Genomic DNA, 18,779 nt, shown 5'->3' with positions numbered 1-18,779 from the left:
GGAGCCTGCGCTCCACAACAGGAGAGGCCACAACAGTGAGAGGCCCGCGTACGGCAAAAACAAAAAACAAAACAAAAAAAAACCCCACAATGAGGTAATACTTTACACCCACTAGGGTGGCTATAATGAAAAAGTCAGGTAATAGCAAGTGCTGGCAAGGATGTGGAGAAGTTGGACCCCTCATATGCTGGTAGTGGGAAGGTAAAGTGATGCAGCATTTTTGGAAGACAGTCTGGCAGTTCCTCAAAATGGTAAACATAGAGTTAACTGCATGACCTAGCAATTCTCCTCTTAGGTATAAACCCAAGAGAGATGGAAGCATGTGTCCACACAAAGAGTAGTACATGAATGTTCATAGCAGCATTATACATAATAGCCGTAAAGTGGAAGTAACCCAAATGTCCCTCAATGGTGAATGGCTAAACAAAATGTGGTGTATACATACAAAGCAATATTTATTTTATGTACATCATACAAAAATACTCTGTATGATCAATTTTATTACAAACATATGAAATTTTTAAGAATTTTTATTGGAGTATAGTTGATTTACAATGTTGTATTAGTTTCAGGTGTACAGCAAAGTGATTCAGTCATACATATACATCTATCCACTCTTTTTTTAGATTCTTTTCCCATATAGGCCATTACAGAGTATTGAGTAGAGTTCCCTGTGCAATACAGTTGGTCCTTATTAGTTATCTGCTTTATATATAGTAGTGCGTATGTGTCATTCCCAGTCTCCCAGTTTATCCCCCACCCCCCGCTTATCATGACCGTAAGCTTGTTTTCTGCATCTGTGGCTCCACGTAGCGGTGGACGACACCACTGCATCCACGAAGGAATGTTACTCAGCCATAAAAAGGAAAGGAAGTACCAACATATGCTACAATGTGAATAAAGCTTGAAAATCTGTTAAGTGAAATAAGCCAGTCATAAAAGGCCATAAATTATATGATCCTCTTTATATGAGATGTCCAGAATGGGCATATCTATAAAGACAGAAGGATTAGTGGTTGCTTAGGGCTGCTGGGGACATGTGGCTGGTGGATACTGGGGATGACAACTAGTATGGGGTTTCTTTTAGGTGGGATGAAAATGTTCTAAAATTAAATATGATTGCACAGTTCTGAATTTACTAAGTGCTTTCTCTGTGGATTGTCATCCAAGTTTTTAAGTGCTGAATTATATACACTCTGAATGGGTGAATTGTATGGTAAGTGAATTATAGCTCAATAAAGTTATAAACAGTTATTTGGCATTATCTGCAGCAAATCAAAATAAATGTTATTGGTATTATTTCTAGTATGTTTTCATGTTTTATTTTAGGGAACAGAAAAATATTCATAAGAGCTTTTTTCTTTTTAATAAATTTATTTGTTTATTTTTTGGCTGTGTTGGGTCTTCATTGCTGCACGTGGGCTTTCTCTAGCTGTGGCGAGCAGGGGCTACTCTTCGTTGCGGTGCACGGGCTTCTCATTGCGGTGGCTTCTCTTGTTGCGGAGCACGGGCTCTAGACCTGCAGGCTTCAGTAGTTGTGGCATATGGGCTCAGTCATTGTGGCTCACAGGCTGTAGAGCACAGGCTCAGTAGTGGCACACGGGCTTAGTTGCTCCACGGCATGTGGGATCGTCCCGGACCAGAGCTTGAACCCATGTCCCCTGCACTGGCAGGCGGATTCTTAACCATTACGCCACCAGGGAAGCCCCCATAAGAGCTTTAATCAGTATATCCTTGATCCTCCTGTCCTGTAGGACTTGTAAAATTTCTCCGTGTGAATTTGCAGACTGGAAAGATTTTCCAGAAACATCTATACTCTTTCCTCTGGATATTGCTAAATAAATACCGGCAGATTCTTCTTGGGTTCTCCATTACCTAAGAAATGTTAAAACACTGTTGTGCTGATAAGTCCTGGAGGGTAAAACCTTCTGATACTTTAAGGGTTTTTTTTTTTTCTTTATATAGTTACTTGCATGTTTTTATTTTTTTTATTTTTTTAGAAGAGGGAACACTTCTTTTTTATTTGTTTATTTATTTATTTTTGGCTGCATTGGGTCTTGGTTGCTGTGTGCGGGCTTTCTCTAGTTGAGGCAAGCGGGCTTCTCATTGTGTTGGCTTCTCTTGTTGCGGAGCATGGGCTCTAGGCACGCGGGCTTCAGTAGTTGTGGCACGGCAGGCTCAGTAGTTGTGGCTTGTGGGCTCTAGAGTGCAGGCTCAGTAGTTGTGGTGCATGGGCTTAGTTGCTCCATGGCATGTGGGATCTTCCCAGACCAGGGCTCGAACCCGTGTCCCCTGCATTGGCAGGTGGATTCTTAACCACTGCGCCACCAGGGAAGTCCTACTTGCATGGTTTTAAATAACGTGTTTATATGACTGTTGATTTATTGATGTCCGTCATTTTTCAAATCCTCTCTTGATTTCCCATTGTGGTAGTGAAGCCCTGCCCCCTCCTCACTCCCAATACTTCAGTTCTCCATTCTTCTGTTGTACTTATTGTCGCAGTTTTGTGAAAACAATTGTTTCCAATATATGATTAAATAAATGTTTACAAGTGATGTACTATGATTACATTTCCTTACAAATTCGTTTTTTCCTAGAGCGAATAATACCTGCTTTTTTTTTTAAACATCTTTAATGGAGTATAATTGCTTTACAATGGTGTGTTAGTTTCTGCTTTACAACAAAGTGAATCAGTTATACATATACATATGTTCCCATATCTCTTCCCTGTTGCGTCTCCCTCCCTCCCACCCTCCCTATCCCACCCGTCTAGGTGGTCACAAACCACCTAGCTGATCCCGCTTTTAAAAGATGTACTTAACCCATCATTTCCCCCCTTTCTCCTGGAGCCCTCATTCCTGGAGCTCCCTGGACTCTTCCTTTCTGGAACAGGCTCTCTGGGGCTGTGCCATCTGTAGCCCTGGGACTTGCCTCACTTCTTTCCTGAGGTAGACCTGTTTTCTAACATCTCCTGTCTTCATCCTTCTTGCCATGTGCTCTCATTTTACTGAGGCACATCTTCCTGTGAAAGAGCGTGTGGAAAGTAAATTGTTGAGTCCTTGACTATGTGAAATGCTTTATGTAACTCACATACTTGGTTAGTATTTTGGCTGTGTATGGAACCTGAGGTTGAACGTTATTTTCCTCAGAATTTTGAAGGCCTTGCTCTGCTGTCCCCTGACATCTGTTATTGCTATTGAGATGTCTAATCCCATTTAGATTTACAGTCCTTAATATTTAGGGTGACTGTATAATTCATTGTCAAAACTAGGACCCTTGAGGTGCTAGCCTGAAAGAATAGCAGGACAGCAGGCATTAACCAGGACTCTCTGGGGTAGCTGGGGCCATGTGGTCACCCTCTTTACATGTGACCTATTTTTGCTCTAACCATTTAGGATCTTCTCTTTGCTTCTGGAGTTCCACATTTCATGATGATGTATCTTACAAAAGGTCCTTTTTCCTTCATTGCACTAGGTTGCACTAGGTTGTGGTGGGTTCATTCTCATCCTTCGATTTGGGGAAGTTTTTAAAATTATTTCATTAATTATTTTCTCCCAGCCTTTGTTAGGCAGGTGTTTGACATTCTGGATTATCCTCTAAGTTTTTTTCTTCTCTCACAAATAATCAAGGGGATATCATCTTTTTGCCTTCTTGTTTTATATCTAAGAGATTTTTGTACATTTATCTTCCAGTTATTCTATTGAAATTTTTAAACATTTCTGTTTTGCGTTTAATTTCTTGTTTTACTCTTTTCTCATAGCATCTCGTTCTTGTGGAAATGTGTCTTCTCTCACTTCTCTGAGGTCATCCATCGTGAGTTCTTTTCTCTTTCTTTTCTTTTTCTTTCTTTTTCTTTGTGTGCGTTTGTTTCATTTGTTCTCTGTGTTGCTTTCTTGAGTCCCTTTTTTTTCTGTTTGTTTTGGTCTGTGTCTGAGGCTTTCCTCAGATGCTGGTGATCCTTAACTGTCCCTTCGTGTTTCAGAGTAAGGCATTCAAAAGTATCTCTGAAACCTGGGCAGAGCTTTTTGGCTCCTTTACATATAATTTTGCTGTGAACTAATATCTTGCTTGTCAGAACTTGGAAATCTTATTTTCTGGGGAGACAGGGGATGACCTTGCGGTTTCTCCAGAAAAGGCCCTTCTGCTCTCCTGCCTAGGAAATTTTACACATGGTGCTAGCGTTCTGTGTAGAGGGTGGGGGAAGGAGAGAGAAGGTCCCAGAGATGAGCATTGAGCCTTTCCCTTAGGCCCCATCTCAGCCTTCCGTGCCTCATATCTCTAAGTTTGGAGCTTTTGTGGCTCAGTTTTTCCAGAGAATAAAGCTTCTTTCCTCCCTGTGGGGTAGTCACTTGGCTGTGTGGGATAATGGAGAAGGCCCAGTGGTTCTGCCCCCTCTCCCTTCTCCACCTTTCAGGGTAACTGCCCTCCAAGAGCTCATCTCACAGGGATTCTGTGGGCCTCATTAGCTCTACCCTCACCTTTATTCCCTCTGGACATTTGGGTGATAACTTCCTTTTGCTCCTTCATCTCCTGACTGTCTTTGAAAATTTTGTGAAAAGCTACTCTCATTAGTTCTCCCTTTTCTCTTCTTTCTTGCCGGTTAATACATTTATTTTTTTCCCTCTACTGTCTTTTAGAGGAGTTGAGAAGGGAGAAGAGATAGACTAATGTGTTCAAACTGCCATTTTTAACTGATTCTGACATGCGTTTTTCCAGGCAAAGTATTATAAATGTTGATTCGATTCTGAATAGTACTATCGGTGCCATTCCTCACATATGTTGTTATGGGTTAAATAGGTTTTTGTGGGCTGACCTGGAAACCCAGGTCATACATCTATGACATACATATATAAAATCATACATCTATGATTTTCCCCTAGAACTAGAGAAACAATCAAGCCTTTCTGAATTGACTATCTGGAGGAATTATAACAGACTGGAGCAAAAATATTTCATGTATCTCTCCATTTTCCAAATCACATAGAAAACTAGGACTATTGTGTGATTATTGTTGAAATAAAAAGCTCCAGTAACTAACAGAAACTGGAATCTTAATGGAAAAGTTTGGTCATTAAGTTAAGCTATGAAAATTGAACTGGGAAGCAAAGCTAAGTTCTTCAGCAGTATCCCTAAAACTTCATTTTTCGGCAACTTTTTTGAAAGCATTTTTCCTAATTAAATTTAAGCCCAGTGATAGAGCTGTGGGAAATAGCAATAGCCACGAGGAGCGTTTGTTTACTTATTTTCTTGCTACTTTCTTATTCTTGCCTTGCACACAACAGGGTCTTCTGAAACATTGGACTGAATAAACTAGACTCAGCCAGATAGACCAATAAAACTCTCTTCCTAACCATGAATGACTAAGAATAGCTGTGAGACACTTGGGTAGTGAAAATGCAACCCAGAATATGTAAAGTACACAGGGTGCTTGAGAGTAAACGCTGCACCAGCTTGGTGTTGCAACTGCAGAGACCACTGCGAGTGTAACAGACCCACCGTGGTCACGCGGCTCCCGTTTCCAGCCTCCCACGTTGTGCTGGGGCAGCCTTCCCTGAGCGCTGCTTCCCAGTGGCCGTGATGGCCCCAGTCTCAAGGGATCAGAGACTATTAGGAAAACCAGGAATCGTGGCTGTTATCTCTTATGTGGCTGGAACAAGGTAAGGGCAATGAGATGTAGTGATTCCATTATTTTCCTTCTTTTTTATTTTGTTTTCTCTTCGTTTTCTTCTTCTTTTTTATTAAAAGAAAAAAAGATTCTTTTTGTTAACCTCTCCCCTCTTCCCCCCACCCCACCCCACCTCCCCTAACCTTGCTTTTGACAGGATGTTGACTAGGAACCAGAGCCCATTTTGGCTTAGCCTTAAGGGCAGCTGTTTACAGAGTAGTGGTGTTACATAGGGTTCCTGTGTCGTATGTCGGTGTAACACTGGATTTGGATCTTGTATTTAGCTGCCAGAAGTGACTGTGATGAAGTAGGGGAGATAAACTGATAGATTGGCTGCCAGAAAGATGTTGGGAGTCAATCAGATAAACAGGGCAGAGAAATAGCTTGCTGTTTTCTAGTGATAATAAACCAGAGGCCTCTGGTCCCCACATTTTTAAACGTAATTGCCATCGTAGTAATAATGTCTAAAATAAGCAAATGAGAAAACATCACAGGAGGTTTTTTATTTGCGATTGAGATATCCTTTTCCCTTTTGCAATAAAGGTTTGTCCTGTGTGGAAATGAATATTTTTACAAATTTGTTTTGCTTCTTTCAGTGCCTACTTACATAAACAAATGACAATTAGAGAGTGAACTACTTTCGTAGGAATTTATCCCTCCTTCCTTATCCTCCCACAGACTTTGGCTGTTTAACTTGATGAACTATCTATATTGCTCCCATGCCTTACCTACAAAATAATTACTTATTTTTGTGAAGAAACAAGTTTTAAAGTCAAACCTGTGTTATTGACAGGTGATAAGCAGGAAGGAGTTTATTTTAGTGTCTTCTCTTGGATTTCTCTCAGAAGATTTTTTTTTTAATTAATTAATTTATTTATGTTTGGCTGTGTTGGGTCTTCGTTGCTGTGCCTGGGCTTTCTCTAGTTGCAGCGAGCGGGGGCTCCTCTTCGTTGTGCGCGGGCTTCTCATTGCGGTGGCTTCTCTTGCGGAGCGTGGGCTCTAGGCGCATGGGCTTCAGTAGTTGTGGCACGAGGGCTCAGTAGCTGTGGCTCGCAGGATCTAGAGCGCAGGCTCAGTAGTTGTGGCGCACAGGCTTAGCTGCTCTGTGGCATGTGGGATCTTCCCGGACCAGGGCTTGAACCCGTGTCCCCTGCATTGGCAGCCGGATTCTTAACCACTGCACCACCAGGGAAGTCCCTCTCAGAAGATTTTGGAATTTTAATCTCTGTTGCTGTTTCCCTGCGTATAGCACTTGTGTAGGAGAGATGATATCTAGTTTTATTATTGTAACTTAAAATTCTCCTTCTTTAGTGTTTAACTTTTATATCCATTGCTTCTTCTCACGTGGGACTTTAAAATCCAATGCAAATTCTTCAGTCTGTATGTAAGATAAAGATTTAGGCTTTGATTGCATGTGGTGGGATACCCAGTATTAAGAGGAGAGTAGGAGAGTGATTTAGAGTTCCCATGGAGTTAATTGTGGGGATGAGAGACTGGCTGTCTGTGTTGTGTTTCCAATATGCACATAAGACTTTCTTTAGGTTCCTTCTTAAAGTTGTTGTGGCTGTGAATGTGTTGGTGTCATATACGGTTAAATTATTTATTAGTAAGCATGCTAGGGTACCAGCTGTGGAAAGCAAGAGAGTGAAGTCCACACTTTTAGTTATATCTAATAAAGGCTTTTTGCCTAAGGAAGACCTTCCTGACTGCTGGAGGTTATAGGTCAGAAGTTAACAATGTACCATTATCCTATTGGTGAGAAGCTGATGCGTTTTCCTCTTTGCCACCCAGCCCTTCCCACCTGACCTTTTATAGATTCTCCACTGATATCGATGAGGTGGACAAAACTAATCATAAAAACAATGAAGGGAATGTTGCATACTCATTGATCCATTTGAAATGAACTGCAGTACAATAAGTCTTTCAAATGGACTTTGTTCTCAGCTATTGCTTAAAGCTCTTTTTAAAGATATATAAATATGAAAGGGTTAATGGGAATTCAGTCATGCTCTTGCCACTGAGTTGTCCCTTATTGATTGTAGTTTAGAGCTGTCACTATGCCGTTCAGAATTCCTCCTGTGCCCTTTTAAAGTCAGTTGGTGCTGGGAGATGATAAATAAATCACTTGCTTTCCTTTTTCCCCTAGCTCCTTCGGGAACTTATAGAACGGAAGACCAGCTCCTTGGATCCCAATGATCAGGTGGCCATGGGAAGGTAATTTAGATATGGCTTTCTATTCATGCAAGTAGTCTGTATAATAGTTTCTCCCTCTGAGTCTCCTTAATTCAGCCTCCAAGGCAACGATTGGCCCTATAATTATAAAAGTTGAGAGTTCCCTGGTGGCCTGGTGGTTTAGGATTCCGGGCTTTCACTGCTGTGGCCCGGGTTCAATCCCTAGTCAGGGAACTGAGGTCCCACAAGTCATGCGGCACGGCCAGATTAAAAAAAAAAAAAAGTTAAGCAAGATAACAAGAGCTAGACAGACAAAGTGATGGAAATTGTTTACCCTACATTGCCTTAAGTGCAGTTTGAATAAGAAATTATAAAATGCCTATAGGTGTTTATTTTAGGGTTTATTTCACAAAGTCCTTAATCTCTTTGCTCTCTGGTTTGGGCTGTGATTATATCTGTATCAATCTCTGACCAGTGGGTAAAAAGCATCCACCCAGATGCGTGCTCTCAGCTGTCAGGACATGGCACTGTGCACAACAGGTTTCTTGCTCTGGGAGAGTCTGCCCTAATTTAGACCTCCGCCCCTTCAGTGAAAGCTGTGGCACAATTAGAAATGGAACGTGGCGGCATTACCCAGATGTCAGGGTAGAATGGAAAGTAGTGAAGGAAGGCCCTTGTGTGTATGCTTCATCCTGTGGTTGGAAAATAAAAAGGACATTTAGAGTGCTACCTAATGAATAGTGTACATTTAAATAGCCATGAGCCATAATTTGCAAAAGCATGAAAGGAAACAAAAGCTGCAAGTATCAGAATGGGATTCTGGGGCAGAGCAGCATTTTGAGATCACAATGAAAAATTTGTGTTGATGAAATAATTTTATGTGAGTAATACATGAATTTTAGGGTAGGATGTTGATATTTTGTATATCTCTGGAATGCTATAGAGAGCTGTTCACCATAAATTTAATGTGATAGAGCAAATTGCATTTAAGTGGTGATTATATTGTACATTTATCTGACTTTACAATAAAATAGATTATGGTAATTAAGATTATATTAAGATTACAGTAATTGGATTTCCCTGGATTTTTTTTTTTTTGATGTTAAATTCTCATTGTGTAAATCAGGTAAGATGAGTAGCTGCTGCTGTTTTTCCCTTTTTTCCCCCACATTTGTTCATAGGAGCAATATATGAAGATTTTCTTAGCCCAGTATCTTTTATTTGAAAAATTAATTTCTTTTAATCTAAAACGACTGCAGACTACCAAATGTAAAATAGATAGCTAGTGGGAAGCGGCTGCATAGCACAGGGAGATCAGCTCAGTGCTTTGTGACCACCTAGAGGGGTGGGATAGGGAGGGTGGGAGGGAGGGAATATGGGGATATATGTATACATATAGCTGATTCACTTTGTTATACAGCAGAAACTAACACAACATTGTAAAGCAATTATACTCCAATAAAGATGTTAAAAAAATAAAAGTAAAATAAAATAAAATGACTGCAGAATATATGAATCTTGTTTGGATCCTGATTCAAGCAAACTAACTGTAAAATTGAGACGACCTGGGAAATTTAGAGTGAATATTTGATAGTAAAGAATTATTGTCAACTTTTTTTAGGTGTGACAGTGGTATTGAGATTATATTGGGGCTGTTGGTATTGAGATTATATTGTGGGGGAAAAAAGCCCTTACCTTTGAACAACACATTCTGAAATATTATAGCTGAAATGAAAATTAAATAAATAAAATGACTGTAAAACTAGTATCAATAGTGGATAATTCTTAACACTTAGCAAAAAGTGGAAAGCACAAGAGAAAGCAGTTGGGCATTAACAATGGGCAAATTAGATTTAAAGAATTCACGTGCTCAAACCAAACAGCAGCTGCAATATTAGTCATAGAACAGGCCAGGCAGCTAAAACATTAAAAGCAAACCCAAGCAGCTCTACTCAGTTTGATGGGTTTTCCTGCAGACTGGTAGATTTAGTGCTTGTCACAGTAACTCCAAATACTAAGGAGCATCGTTAACCAAATTTGCTGTAGAATTTCCCAGCTGCCATTTGTTTTTGTTTTTGTTTCTTTAAGCCATTGCACAAATCCTCTTCTGTTGATTAGTCGCTTTGGCCCCAGACTGTCTTGAGGAAGTTGATGTAGGTTGATGATTTCTTTCTGCAGTGTTGTTAGTGAGAAAAATTCCCATTTGTCGATACATGTAACTATTTCCATTAGTGATGTAACTATTTCCATTAGTGATGATGCATAACATCGCTTGTGAATTTCCTAGGCAGTGGCTTGCAATCCAGAAGTTACGAAGCAAAATCCACAAGAAAGTAGATAGGAAAGCCAGCAAAGGAAGGAAACTTCGGTGAGTTACTTTTTAGAAAAAATGTTAATCTTGTGTGTTGTTATCCTTATCTCTTCTCTTGCATGTTGGCTATTACATCATTTTTCTGTTTCTTTTGGTGATTCTGTTTTTAAGGAGCAGAAAAATAACTAAAGCAATATTTGAGGCTTTTTTTGAGGCTCCGTTTTTTTTTTTACTCTGTAATGGAAAGATAGTTTCAGTTACTTCTTGTTCTACTGTTGTGAATGGATGGGTTAAATGATATTTGCATTTCCCTGAAAGAGAAATAATAAGGAAATAAGACAAGATCATTGAAATTGCCTTAGTTTTAAAAAATGATTTCTTTAGAACAATATAAAAATTGTATTTTGGAGTCTTATTTAGACATAGAATTATATTTGTCCATTTTCATGATGCCATACAGGTATGCAATATGCTAAAAAGGTACAAATGAAGGATTCCAGAGAATGTTAACACTGTGCTTAAATGAGATGAGGAATATAATTTGTATGAGAACAGAGAGACATTTCTGAGTGTAGGAAAGCCCTCAACCCTGTGAGCCCTTGAAAGGAGTCTTAAAAGTATGGAGACAAAAGATGGGGCAAGAGTAGAAGTGACATTGCTGTGCTTTCAGACTTCGATTCCATGTAACTATTTTTATATATTACATAATATCACTCTCACAGGGCCTCAGTGTCAAAGAAACTACTTGTAATTCAGGTGCACGTTGAAAAAAAAACGTTAAACTCATTGTGTTAGGACAGTTTTAGGCAGATAGCTAATCCCACATCCTTATTAGAGCCTGCCTGTCATTAAATTCCCTTTAGACAAATGTGGATCTGTCTCATTTTTAAATATCTTCAGAGAAGCAGATTTCACTACTTCAATTAACCTGTTTAGTATTTAACAAAGCTTATCAGGAAATGCTTATTTTTCTTTAACTTTGCAGAAGTGCAAAGTAGCTTTTCATCATCTTTTGATTGAAAGTCACTTTTCTTAAATCTCAGGTTAAATTTGTTTATGTTTTTTCATATGTTGAAGTTTCCAAGTCTTCATACTTCTCCAAGTTTGTTTTCAGTGTACTGGTTAAGAGCATGGTCTCAAGAGCCTGACTGCCTGAGTTTGAATCCCAGCTTTGACAGTCTGGGATATGACACTCTAGTAGTTACTCCGAGCAAGACCCTTAAACTCTCTGTGCTAGTTTCTTCATCTGTAGAATGGGGATGATAATAGTACGAGACTTGTAGGGTTGCTGTGAGGTTTAAATGAGTAAGTATATATACAGCTTTTAGCACAGAGCCAGGGACACAGCAAGCACTATACACGTGTCTGTTGCCATCATTCCTATCATTATTATTGCTGTTATTATTCCAAGACTGGATCAGTCCTCCTCCTGGAAGGTTCATTTACTTACTCACTCACATACATGCCTCTTTTTTACCTGTCTCTTCTGTACCCTCCCCCAGCCCCGGAAGGATTTAAAGAAGAATGTTATTACTAGTACTTTGTAATTGACCAGGCTGATTAAGTACCTGTTCTTTAATTTTGAGATTAGATTTTTCTCCAATACTGTGCTTTTAAAATTATAGCTTTGAGAAAGACAAATACTCTGTTATCACTTGTATGTGGAATCTAAAAAATGAAACAAACGAATGTACCTAACAAAACAGGCTCACAGATACAGAGAACAAACCAGTGCTTACCAGTGGGGAGAGGGAAGGCGGGAGGGGCGAGATAAGTGTATGGGATTAAGAGACACAAACTACTGTGTATAAAATAAATAAGGAGCAAGCATATATTATACAGCACAGGGAATAGAGCCATTATTTTATAATAACTTTAGATGGAGTATAATCTATAAAAATATTGAATCACTATGTTGTACACCTGAAACTAATAATATTGTAGATCAACTGTACTTCTAATTAATTAATTTAATAGCTTTGTGAGGCTTTAAATGTTCTCTAGAGGGAGGAGCCCAGGATTTCAAATCAGGAGACTGGCTCTGTCTGGCTCTATGATTTTGGTAGCTCTTTATTCTCTGAGCCTCACTTTTCTCATTTAATAAGTGGAGATACTAATCCCTACTTTATAGATTTGGTTTGAGATTAAAACAAGGTGAATATGTCTGGTACGTAGGAAGCATTCGAAAATGTTAGTTTCTTTGGTTTCTAGTGTTTATCTGTTGACGTTGCTGTTGCAAATATACGCTCTTCAAAAGAACTGAGAGTGGCAAAAAATGCCTTTTCTACATTATCATATTTTTATGAGTTTTAAAACTATGAGTGCAAGTAGCTATAATTGTGTGTCCCTTGAGGGCAAGTATTGTACTGGTTTTTCAAGACAGTTCCAACCTTAACCGTCTACCGTAGTGCCTTGTAGACATGTTTTTGGACGATTATAACAGTAAAATTAACATGCTCGTCAGGTAAGACTTTCTGTAAGATGCAGCATCCACACTTCACAGTGTGAAGTGAGCAGACTAGGAAGAGTTAGCCTAGGGAAAGGCCACAAAGAATAATGTTTGCCAAAACACAGACTTGAGAGTGTACACGTCCATTTTGGGAACTGCAGTTCATTTGTTTTAGCAGAGACTTAAACTGAGTATGGGGGAATGGCAGGAGATGAGGCTGTATGAATAAGTGAGTGCTAGATTGTGGTCAAGCTCAGAATTCGGACTTTATAGACTGTAGAGAGTCATTGAAAAATAAGGAAGCCTGAGCACCTGTCACAGATTGGAGGAGACTTAAGGAGTCACCACAGTTAGGTGCAATGTGGGGTCCTAGGTTGGATCCTGGAAAAGAAAAAGGACACTAGGGTAAAAATGGGTGAAGTTTGAATAAGGTCTATGGTTTAGTTAATAGTATTGTACCAATGTTAATTTCCTAATTTTGATAATTACACTAGTGTAAGCTGTTAACATTAGAGGAAGCTAGGTAAGGATATACATGAGTTCTCTGCACTATTTTTGCAACTTTTCTATAAACCTAAAATTACTGCCAAATAAGTAAAAAGAAAAGTAATAAATAAGGTCATGTGCTTTGAATTGTTTTGCAGTTTTATCATCCGTATTCACCTGGCTCTCTTTGTGAACATGAATGTGCGGGATGTGGTCAGAATCAGAGTGATCTTGTTAGCAATAGCGACAACTAACCTTTATAAAACTCTGTTGGGCACTGCAAAGCAATTTACATGCCGAGGTAGAAAAGGCATAGGCTCTGACGCTAAACTGTCCGGGTTTGAAATCTGACACTTCCACGTACTGGCCTTTAGACCTTGGGCAAGATACTTTACATCTTTGTGCTTCAGTTTCCTCATCTGTCAACCTAGCGTGATGATAAAAGGCACATCTCATAGGATTGTTATGCAGATTGAATTAGCTAATTCATGTGAAGTAGTTCGGAAGGTAAGTAACTCACCCAGTGTTACAGAACTAGCAAGCACGAACTTGGATTTGAGGTAATTGGTCTGATTCCAGAGCCCATGCTTCTAACCTGTGGCTGTTGAGTTGTTTCTCTGGCCAGGACCTTTGCAGACACCAGAATGATACCTTGGCTACATTAGAATTCTGCCATGACGGATTCAACAAGGGGCCCAGGCTAGATGAGAATATCATAAATAACTTCCTTAAATTAGACCCCCGGAAGAGCTGGTGGGATGTGCCAACTGTTATCACTGGTACTAGATTCCACCAGTGAGCAAGCTTTGCTCTGTGTGATAGGGTTGGAGAGAGAAGAAATGTCCTAGCAAAGATGAACATCACCTGTGGAAACCTTAGTTTAAATGGTCAGTGGCATCATCCTGGTCAGACTGGGTGTGGCGATTTGCTAGTTGGATGCTAGAAAATAACTTATAAAAAAAGAAATATTTTGGTTTTGGGAAGTAATTATAATTATTGATTATCAGTCTTTTACTCAGCATTACCTGTAAGTGGATTTGATCATGATTTAAGCAGAATTCATAATGTAAATGAATTAAACGCTCGGGCCTTTAATAATGAGGTGTCATACTGTGTTTTGTGTTTGTCTGTTCTTCTGCAACAAAATTATATTTATCTCTTCTTAGTATGGTTGGTAAAAGGTATTTTAATACTAAAACGTGCATCCATCCTCGGTAGCACTGAGATTAGGTAAAATGCATTGTATTAAGTACACATTACTAAATCTGATTACTTCTTAAAGCCTGTCTTACATCATGCAGCTAATAGTTATTGAATATATTTTATTAAAGTGTAAAGGTATTCCATGGAGCAGTGCCATCCAATGAAAATATCTTTACATGTGTAATTTTAAATGTTCTAGTAGCCACAATTAAAAAGGGGAAAAAATGAAACAAGTGAACTTAATAATATATTTCACGTAACCCAATATATAAAAAATATTATTTCAGCAGTTTATTGTTTTAAAAATTCTTAGTGATATATTTTACATTTTTTTCATCTCAAGTTTTCAAAATCTGGAGCACGTCTCAGTTTGGCACATTTCAGGTGCTCAGTAGCCGCGTGTGGCCAGTGAGTGCTGGATTGGACAGCACAACTATAAGGTATAGTTATAGTCTTTGTCTAGACAGTAAATTAAACCTGTATTTGGACACAGCCAAGAATAGTTTCCATTTTTTCAGATGAACGGTGAAGTTTGGCGAAGCCTAAAGACATTAAAATATATTTATTAATTGCACTTACGCTTTATACTTAAATAAAAAGGTTATGTAAATAATTATATTCTTGTACATTAACGTAACCTTTGGGAGGGCATTTAGCTTACTTTTTCAATTTTAAATATGCATACTTTTCGATTCACCAGCAAAGCAATTCCACATCTCACAATTTATCCCATAGAAATGTGTGAACAAACATACAATAATTTATATGTAAGAATCTTCACTTTAGCTAAGTCAGAAAGAGAAAGACAAATACCATGTGATATCTCTTATATGTGGAATGTAAAATATGACACAAATGAACTTATCTACAAAACAGAAACAGATGCACAGACATAGAGAACAGACTTGTGGTTGCCAAGTGGGGGGCAGTGGGGGAGGGATGGACTGGGAGTTTGGGATGAGCAGATGCAGACTAGTATATATAGAATGGATAAACAACAAGGTCCTACTGTATAGCACAGGGAATTATAGTCAGTATCCTGCGATAAACCATAATGGAAAAGAATATGAAAAGGAATGTGTGTGTGTGTGTAACTGAATCACTTTGCTATGCAACAGAAATTAACACAATTTTCTAAATCAACTATGTGTCAATAAAATACATTTCTAAAAAAGTTTTAAAAAGTCTTCATTTTCGCACTGTTTAATATGGTTTTTAAAGGGGATAGGCTATATAATGCCTATCAATAGGAGGTTTAATAAATTATAATATATTGACAAGACAGAGTATCCTGTAACTATGAAAAAGAATAGAATATGACAGTGGAAAAAAGCATAATGCAGAATATTAAGTATATTACAGTCTCATTTTTATGTGAAAATATATAAAGTTTATATTTGTCTTATATATGGAGAATGCCACAGACAAACTTAACAATGATTAACAGTGATTTAATTAACAGTGATTATTTCTCGGGGATAGGACTACAGGGAACTTGTCAGCTCTCTATACATTTCCGAATTTGGAATTATATATTATTTTTTATAATTAGGAGATAGCGGACATTAAAAAAAGTATAGTGAACAGATATTTTGTTGTTGCATCTTATAAAAAATGAAGAATTGGAAGCAGTATGAATGTTCAAATATATGAAAATATATTTATGGTACTTCCATTCCTGGAATTTTGTATATAGCTTTGAGATGCAATGCTAAGTGAAAAAAAAGATATGAAATTATGTGTGTGTATGGATTACTATATAAAATGAACATAATTAACCAAAATATTAATGAAATAATAATATTAATAAATATTAATAACAGTTCTTCTCTAGGTGGAAGAACTATGTATTTTTGTGTGTGCTCAGTTGGTTTGTTTTCCAAATTTTCTGTAATGAATTATGCTTTTTGTATTACTCTTGTAATGGGAAAAATCTCATCACTATTATTCTTTTAAATTCATTTGTTAAAAAAATGAATGAAATTTGGGAGGCTTGGCTATTGGTGGTGTAGTAGAGAATCAAATTCTTTGATGTGTGTAAAAATGTTTTTAAAACTGTAAAACATTACACATGTGAAAATATTTATATCATATTTTTTTGTGGATAGTGTTTTGCCCAAGAACAGTTTTTCTGGTTAGAATTTTATTGGGCTGGGCTAAAAGTTCATTTGGGTTTTCCGTAACATGGAAAAACCCAAATGAACTTTTTGCCCAACCAATATACTATGCATATTGTCCTTCAGCTTCTCCTTTTATAATGAACAGAAAGGGGTACCTTCTTTGAATTCTCCTTGGTGTAATTTCTCCTGTATAAGGTCAAATATTTGTTCAGCCCCCCTTCACCGAGGATCTCAAAGCACTTTGTACAAAAATACCCCTTTTTTCTATTGCTGGGAGATGGAGGTGACATAACTTAAATTTCTGTTAACACCTTGACTTGAAGATCTAGGGATCAGACTTGTTATGTACTCAGTTGCGCGCGTCATTTAAAGATGGGCGAGGGGCTTCCCTGGTGGCACAGTGATTAGGAATCCGCCTGCCAATGCAGGGGACACGTGTTCGAGCCCTGCTCTGGGAAGATCTCACATGCTGCGGAGCAACTAAGCCCGTGCGCCACAGCTACTGAGCCTGCGCTTCTAGAGCCCGTGAGCCACAACTGCTGAGCCCACGAGCTGCAACTACTGAAGCCCATGCGCCTAAAGCCCGTGCTCCGCAACAAGAGGAGCCACCGCAGTGAGAAGCCTGTGCACCGCAGTGAAGAGTAGCCCCCGCTCGCCGCAGCTAGAGAAAGCCTGCACACAGCAACAAAGACCCAACGCAGCCAAAAAAAGAAAAAGGGGGCGAAATGAAAGATCCGGTGGAGCTAGTGAGTGAAGGTGATTCTAGAAGCCTTTTCTGACTCAGGGAGCTAGTGAGTGATGGTGGTGGTGAGGTGTTCCATTTGAATGTTATGCCACTACCTGTGCCACTGCCAGTAGGTAGCTTTAATGACACTGAAAAATGATGAAGATGTATGTAGAGGAGGGGAAGATGAGGTGGCCAGCTCCTCATTGTCTATTTTCTGGAGTGATGTTTAAGGGCTAGTACATTGCTCAAGGGCACAGGTGTATCTACTCTTTTTTTGGGCTTTGGAGCTCTGTTGAGCTACTGTCATTCACAATTTGCTTTTATCACACTTTTCTCCAGTAGTTTTAAGGGAAAAGTGTTTTTATGGTCGTGAGTGGTTCATGCCTGTGAATTGTTCCCTGTTGCACTCTGGAGCCAGATATACCTGTGATCACTTCTGGAGTTTGTTACCTGGTAGGGTATATTTCCTTTTCTAGGTTAATAGTTACTAATGTTGCTGCCTGTTTGTTTCCTACTTTATTAGGTTTCACGTCCTTAGCAAGCTTCTGAGCTTCATGGCACCTATTGACCATACCACAATGAATGATGATGCCAGGTGAGTAATAGATTAATTATATATCTCAAATGGCTTCATGACAGCCTGATATTGACCTGTTCTACAGCCTGTCGCCCTCTCCATTTCATCTTATCAGTGAACCATTTGTCACTGGCATCATAGCAAGGGTCCTTGTCACATCTCTTCACACCCAACATTACTGTAAGACCAAAACAAAATTTTTGTAAATCTCAGTGCTGCCTCTGGTGGGTTTTTTGTTTGTTTTTGCTGTTTTGTTTTGTTTTTAACTTCAGCCACCTGCCTAGGACATCGGAGCTCTTCTCTAGACAGATGGGTTAGAACAGCACACACACTTGCTTCATGTGTTTGGGGGTTTTATGGATATGTTCTCCTTTTAAAAATGGGTCTAGAGATGTGCATTATGTTGTGTTTGTTCAGGCTGCTGTTGAGGTTTTTCTCCAGTAGTTTTAAGGGAAAAGTGTTTTTATGGTCGTGAGTGGTTCATGCCTGTGAATTGTTCCCTGTTGCACTCTGGAGCCAGATATACCTGTGATCACTTCTGGAGTTTGTTACCTGGTAGGGTATATTTCCTTTTCTAGGTTAATAGTTACTAATGTTGCTGCCTGTTTGTTTCCTACTTTATTAGGTTTCACGTCCTTAGCAAGCTTCTGAGCTTCATGGCACCTATTGACCATACCACAATGAATGATGATGCCAGGTGAGTAATAGATTAATTATATATCTCAAATGGCTTCATGACAGCCTGATATTGACCTGTTCTACAGCCTGTCACCCTCTCCATTTCATCTTATCAGTGAACCATTTGTCACTGGCATCATAGCAAGGGTCCTTGTCACATCTCTTCACACCCAACATTACTGTAAGACCAAAACAAAATTTTTGTAAATCTCAGTGCTGCCTCTGGTGGGTTTTTTGTTTGTTTTTGCTGTTTTGTTTTGTTTTTAACTTCAGCCACCTGCCTAGGACATCGGAGCTCTTCTCTAGACAGATGGGTTAGAACAGCACACACACTTGCTTCATGTGTTTGGGGGTTTTATGGATATGTTCTCCTTTTAAAAATGGGTCTAGA

The 18,779-nt window shown here is 38.9% G+C and overlaps 1 protein-coding gene across 2 annotated transcripts in view; it reads left to right on the top strand.

Moving 5' to 3' along the window:
* AATF (apoptosis antagonizing transcription factor) overlaps window positions 1-18,779 on the top strand; it is a 105,137-nt gene that overhangs the window by 61,370 nt on the left and 24,988 nt on the right. Inside the window, exons 9-11 of one of the 2 annotated variants that reach the window (XM_007100349.3) lie at window positions 7,812-7,879; window positions 10,125-10,205; window positions 17,657-17,728. In XM_007100349.3, the coding sequence (XP_007100411.2) occupies window positions 7,812-7,879; window positions 10,125-10,205; window positions 17,657-17,728 (221 nt within the window). The remainder of the gene's footprint in view (window positions 1-7,811; window positions 7,880-10,124; window positions 10,206-17,656; window positions 17,729-18,779) is intronic. The other variant, XM_028500088.2, reaches the window with a different exon arrangement.

Source organism: Physeter macrocephalus, chromosome 14, assembly GCF_002837175.3.
Source record: "Physeter macrocephalus isolate SW-GA chromosome 14, ASM283717v5, whole genome shotgun sequence".
Taxonomy (NCBI): domain Eukaryota; kingdom Metazoa; phylum Chordata; class Mammalia; order Artiodactyla; family Physeteridae; genus Physeter; species Physeter macrocephalus.
The sequence above is the reverse complement of the archived record's forward strand: the minus strand, read 5'-3'. Positions and strand labels throughout refer to the sequence as shown.